The sequence below is a fragment of the Heteronotia binoei genome, chromosome 1, assembly GCF_032191835.1.
Source record: "Heteronotia binoei isolate CCM8104 ecotype False Entrance Well chromosome 1, APGP_CSIRO_Hbin_v1, whole genome shotgun sequence".
Classification (NCBI taxonomy): Eukaryota; Metazoa; Chordata; class Lepidosauria; order Squamata; family Gekkonidae; genus Heteronotia; species Heteronotia binoei.
In genome coordinates this window covers 164,082,532-164,088,531 of record NC_083223.1, presented here as the reverse complement: position 1 = coordinate 164,088,531, position 6,000 = coordinate 164,082,532, and the positions used below count along the sequence as shown (strand labels likewise).

The following is a 6,000-nucleotide window of genomic DNA, read 5'->3' as shown; positions in this document are numbered from 1 at the left end:
GACTCTTCAGAATTTCCATCAAAACTGGCGCAATGCTTCAGCTGAAACCTCTGATCCTGCCTCCAGATTCAAACTTCAAAACTGTTTCCCAAAGTTTTGGGATGGATGGATCTGGGAGAGCAGGTTTTAAATCACCACATGCTATGATGCCTCCTGGGTGGTTTGGCGTTAGCCCCCTAACTTAGGGGGATGTTGTGAAGATAAAACAGAGCCAGGCAGCACCCTGCGACGTGCCCTGATTGCTTTGTCCTGGATAGCAACAGCGCACACACATCCCCTGCCCATGCATCAGTTGTCTCACCTGACGGCACTCCTGGCTCATAAGCGAGCAAGGCCGCTCTGCTGCTTTTCCGAACCAAGGCAGCGGAGCGGACAGAGCCAGAGAGCCGCGGGAGAACGCCAGCGTCGGCATTGCGGGGAGCCTCTGGGGCCAAGCAAGATGCTGGCGAGGCGACTCTCGAGAGGACAAGTGTTGAGTTTGGTAGGACTCTAAAAAGTGCCCCTGGACTTAAAATGTGTTCTACTGCTTCAGAGCAACACGGCTGCCCACCTGGACGCGAGAGAGGGACTTTCAGCACCAGCTTCTTCAGCCTTTGTACTACCTGCGCGCTCGCACTTCGCCTGCCTGAGCAGAGGCCCTAAGTTGGGGCAGGCAGCGACTCTCTGGCAGCCGAGGGAAGCTTCCAAAGAGCAGGAAAGGACGCGGCGGAACTTCTCTTTAGCGGGGGCGGGGGCGGGGGCCGATGCAGGGAGGGAGAGGCCCGGTCTGGATGCGAGGGACGCAGCTCAGCCACTGCGCCAACCTGCAGGCGAGCGGAATCCGGGGAGGGCGCGCGCCCCTTCCTGCCAGCCGCCGCCGCCGCCGCCGCCGCGTGCACCCCTCCCTCTGGCTCTGCGCGCGCGAGTCGCTCCCCGCCAGTGCCGCAAGAAGCCGCTTTGCCCAGCAGCAGGCAACAAGCGAGCCCCGCCGCCCGCTCTTGGGCTTGGGCGCCTCCTTTCCCCCGCCCTCGCTTCGGACGCCGCTCCCCTTTCCTTTGTTTCTGGCCCCAGCCCGGGGGTCGCCCTTCCTTGGGGCTCGGCGCCCCCCTCGCCCTCGCCCTCTTGGCTTCTTCTTCTGTGGCTTCCTTGAGGGGATCGCCTTTCTTTCGGCTTCCCGCCGGCTTTGCCTGGACTTCGCCTTGTCATGTCAAGATGGAAGGGAGGAGCGACTGGCTCGCCTCCTCTTCCCGCCATGAAGGCTTCGAGCAGATGAGGCTGAAGAGCCGACCCCGGGAGCCCTCGCCCAGCCTGCCCCGAGTGGGCTCCAACTTCTACAGCGCTGTCAAGCAGCAGGACTACAGTGCTGGCGTCTGGCTGAGGCGGAAAGACAAATTGGAGCATGTAAGCCACTTTCCCCCTTGCTATCCTCTTGCCCGCAATCAGCTCATCCAGCAGTTGGCTCAGTCTCACGACAGCCCTGCTGGGCAGGTGAGGAATTAGACCCGTTGCACAAATGGGGAGCTGGGGAGAAGCCCGAACTTCTTGACCACTCCAAGGTTTTTTGGTTACGTAGGGATTTGGACTCCTTGTGGTGCAAACCCAATGGAATACCAATGGCTCTCTGCCTGACTCACCTAAAGTGTCCATCTCCAAACTTAGAGAGGAACAACAACATGTGGTATTCCTTTCAGGTGGGTAAAGAAAAAGACACCACAGACTGCAGTCCTATGCACACCGACTGGGGAGTAAGTCCCACTGAATTCATTGGGGCTTGCTTTCAGTTAAACATGCAGAAGACTGATCTGTGACACAGAGCAAAGTTAGCTTCTGAAGGCTATCATGAAATCCAAATGATTTAAACCTCCATATCTGATACTTCTGTATTTAGACATGCTTTGTTTCACATTGTTACATATTTGTGTGTGTTCAGTTTTATACTAATTTCACATTTTCAATAGTGCCTGTACCTGAAAAGAACAAATTCCTTATGGCTAGCTGGTTTATGTTTTATGATCTTGCAGAATTCCTAATGCATGTTGGAATAGTATAGTGGCTAAGAAGATAGGAGTGCCTTTAAGTTTGCAGTTGTTTCATTCCATATTTCTAATGGGGAGGTACAAACATTTTTAAAAATTATTTTTGACAAGCTTTTCCCTTCTTGTTTCCTGTGTGGGATTTTAAAGTAGTGTGAAGTAGATTTTTTTTCCCAACATCAATTTCTGCAGCAGCAATACATGACTTAACTAAGTGGTGTGGGAACCAGGGAAGAACTGCAGATGTGGCTGACTGCAATGAATATTTAATGCTTTTAAAAAGGTGCCTGGGAGTATTCCTTTGGTTCATGCATTTCAAAGCAATGGGATGTGTTTCTTCTTATGTCATTTGTAACATTAAGGAACTTGATCAATGATATCTTGGGCTGGAATTTTCTGAGTAGAGTATTAGAGGAATTCCTTAATCACATTTTCTCTCTAGCCCTAGTATGAAATTTTGCTTCATGTACACTGAGAGACAAAAAAGTATTGGCGGGTTTTGTAATGTAACAAATTTATTTAAGAAAATGTATAACTACATACCATTCAAAACTGACTTGGAACAACAGATAAAATTGTGCTTTTTATACTCTTCCCCTCCAAATATACTACTTTAAAGATAGGCCTCTTGAAGGAAATCACTGTATGAAAGCAAACACTCCTTTATTGCATGGAGCTTATTGACACATTGCTAGGAACTGAAACAGTGCCAAATGATGTAATCTAAAATAAGTGCAAGATTAAGCAGAAAAAATACTAAAGAGGTATTTTATTACTTGGCTACAATACAATAAAAGACTTTTTATTTTGAAGTGGGTGTTAAAAGAACCAGTGTAAATATGTGAAGAATTTGTAAGATTTGGTTGAAGTTTTAAAAATAAAGTTATAAAGATCAACTCTAGAAAGGGGAACTCTTACAATATTCTAGAAGTACTGATTTGGGGTTGCTTTTTTCCTGTACATGTCTATCTCACTTCAGCAAGGGCTCTCAATATAGTAGCCTTTTTTTAAATAAAGGAAACTGGTTTTAGGGATCAGTTTTCTGAAATTTGGCTTTAGTGTAAAGCCTATATATGTTGACAGATCAGCAGATCCAATGTCCTTCCTATATTTCATACATAGTTAAATAATAGCAACACAGATCTCAGAACTGAAGTAGCAAAACTGGCTTATTACATTACATTTGTTATACAACCTATTACCTTATGGCTTTATCATTTTCATCTATTTGGATTTATAATGTTCTGTATCTAAGGTTCTGAAAGTGGACAGAAATTTATGAGCATACTGTAAGACTGTTTGTAAAACTTTTTTATAATATTGAAGGCCAAATGTAAAAGTAGGTGCCTATAGAAGACAACTTTGGTCTTTGACAAGAAATTACATGCTAGAAAATTAAGAGAAGATTTCTTTATTTGTGGTGCAATCCTTTGTAAAGTTATTACACTCTAAATCCATTGAAATTAATTGTCTTAGACTGGAGTAAGTCCCCATAGGGTTGCACTGTTAGCTTGTAATCTTTGTACACTTATTTGGGAGCAACTTCAAATAGTCTAATGTTTGTAAACATCCATAGATTTGATGTGACACTGGTTATAGTATAGTAAAGTTTTAAATGAACAATTCCATCTGAGTCTAAAGGAGTAAGATTCCAGCCCAATAACAGGCAGAATTATTCATGCAAGTTTACACTGAAGTAATTGTACACAGGATTGCAATCATAGTTTAACCTTACATACTGCAGTTGAAAGATTGGCCTGAGATGCAAAATATATACATTGCAATGATATTTTTAAAAAACTGTTACAAATGATCTGTTTCAGATTGATGTATTAATTCTTTTAATTACACCGTAATAATCAATGCTGCTAAGAACATAATACTGTAACTTTAGATCACCAGTAACATCAAACATCTTATTGGAATAGGTTGATAAATACAGTGTGTACAGCTTCTCAATGTACAACTTGTATTTCTTGTGTTTATACAGTGTTATGCATGTTCCAGATGTTTATGTAATATGTAGTAGTATATGGTGACTGCATTGAGGCTGGCACTGAGCTACATTTTGGTGTCATACCCAAAAGGAACAGCGATGAGCCTTTTTAATGGTCCCACCCTGGAATGGCCAGCCTGGCTTGGGGGGTAAGGGTAAATTATATAAGTAAATCCCCCACCCCCAGCATTGTAGTTGACTAAAAACACCAGAGGAAGAAGATCAAAACCAAGTATGCTACATCATCTCTTGATCCACTCATTAATACATGAAAGCTGTACTTGAGACAACCAACTGATTGGGACCTCCCCACAGCAGTGATGGGAGTGGTAAGATACCCTGGGATATTTCAGGCATGGGTAATCAATGCCTAAGGTTTATCCACCATGTTAGATCTATTTATAAATATTATCCTGGACTTTAGGTGTGCCTGGAGCAAGGTTTGGGGCATTCTTCTTTTTCTCTCCCCATAGGGTTTGGAGGAAGACAGAAATCTTGGAGCAGATTCTGGCTGTTGTGATAGCATAGGACACAATGTCCTTGTGTTTATGGTGAAGCTACTGATGATGCATTGCTCCATGAATAGTAGACATGGAACCTGGTGGATTTCAAGGAGCTGCTGACTCTTGCATACAAGAGCAGGAATAAAACTGATACAATAGCAATTTTGCAATCTTCATATTATAAGAATAACAATTTATGTAAGTAAATAAACTATGACTTTGAATTACATGTAAATATATCTGCAGCAACGTACATTTGTAGTCCTTCTGTACTAGCATTCTGGTTCCATACAGACAAAGGTTGGGCCCTTCCATTGATCTGGGGAGATCATTATGGCCCTTGCAACACAGAGACACTCACATTTATGTACCTATATAACCTTCAGTGAAGGATTTCTGGATGACAGGTACATCTCTCTACTTCAGATGAAAAAAAGAAAACCCTCTGCAAATCATGGTCAGAGTAAGCTATTTTTAGATAATTAGGATGATTTATTGACCTGACAGGTTTTAGTATATAGCTTGCAATATGCTTATTGAATTGTGGGATCAATATATATTCAATAGAAGTACTTATCAAGCTATGCTTGCTACCTTTGGAAATCCGGGGCTGCTAATGCGAAATTGGATGGAAGCATCGGGGGGGGGGGGGGAAGAGCTCCAATGCCAGAACAAGCATAGTGGGGAATTGGTCAAGGACTATATTGAGGCCTGGTGGATCATCAAACATTATATGGACTGTATTTGGTTTGATGGTAAGAGTGTAGGCCTCTAAAATAAATGCCTACAAAGAAGCTTGAATCTTTCATCTTGGATAGGAACTTTTTTGGGGGGTCAAAGAGTCCCCCTCCTCCAACAGGCTAGAAAGCATGCCAGAAAGCAACCATTTGGTCTTGGATGCTATTCCTTGGTTTCATGAGCACAGGTTCACTTCTGCTGGCTTCATGAAGAAAGGGGCAAATTCACCTGCTTCATCTTCCACCCCCCAACCTATTGCATGAGGCTTTTGGTCCATATGGATTCCACAGTTCTTAGCATTTGTATTGGTTCCAAATAGTAAATACACTAGATATACTAAACATAAAAAATACAATACTGGGTTAAAATATTAAGACTGAGTTGTATGTTTCTGTCTAATTAGACATTGCCTGAGCATAAAACCTTTTAAAGCATTATTTCATTACAACAATCTCCAAGGAGAGGAGAAATATAAGATTGATTGGTTCTACCTGGGAAATTGGATAAAATTGGAGAAATATAAATGTTTTGGATATTCTGGTAGAATAAAACAGTACAATAAAACATGCTCAATTGTTTCTACCGTATCTGAGAGGCATGGGCAGAGACATTTCTCATATGGAATTCAAGCAAATCTCCCTTCAACAACAGCAGATGGAAGGACATTCAATTGGGCAAGGGTAAACCCCCTGCAATGTTACTATAATTGTAATGAAAGTGTTGTGATAATGGGTAGTGAATTAATGTAAAC

At 42.9% G+C, this 6,000-nt stretch overlaps 1 protein-coding gene across 2 annotated transcripts in view; it reads left to right on the top strand.

Moving 5' to 3' along the window:
* The first annotated feature begins 1,151 nt into the window (after positions 1-1,151).
* Positions 1,152-6,000, top strand: part of PLD5 (phospholipase D family member 5) — a 210,660-nt gene continuing 205,811 nt past the window's right edge. Inside the window, exon 1 of one of the 2 annotated variants that reach the window (XM_060259184.1) lies at positions 1,152-1,380. In XM_060259184.1, coding sequence (XP_060115167.1) covers positions 1,192-1,380 — 189 coding nt within the window. In that variant the 5' untranslated portion in view covers positions 1,152-1,191. The remainder of the gene's footprint in view (positions 1,381-6,000) is intronic. The other variant, XM_060259208.1, reaches the window with a different exon arrangement.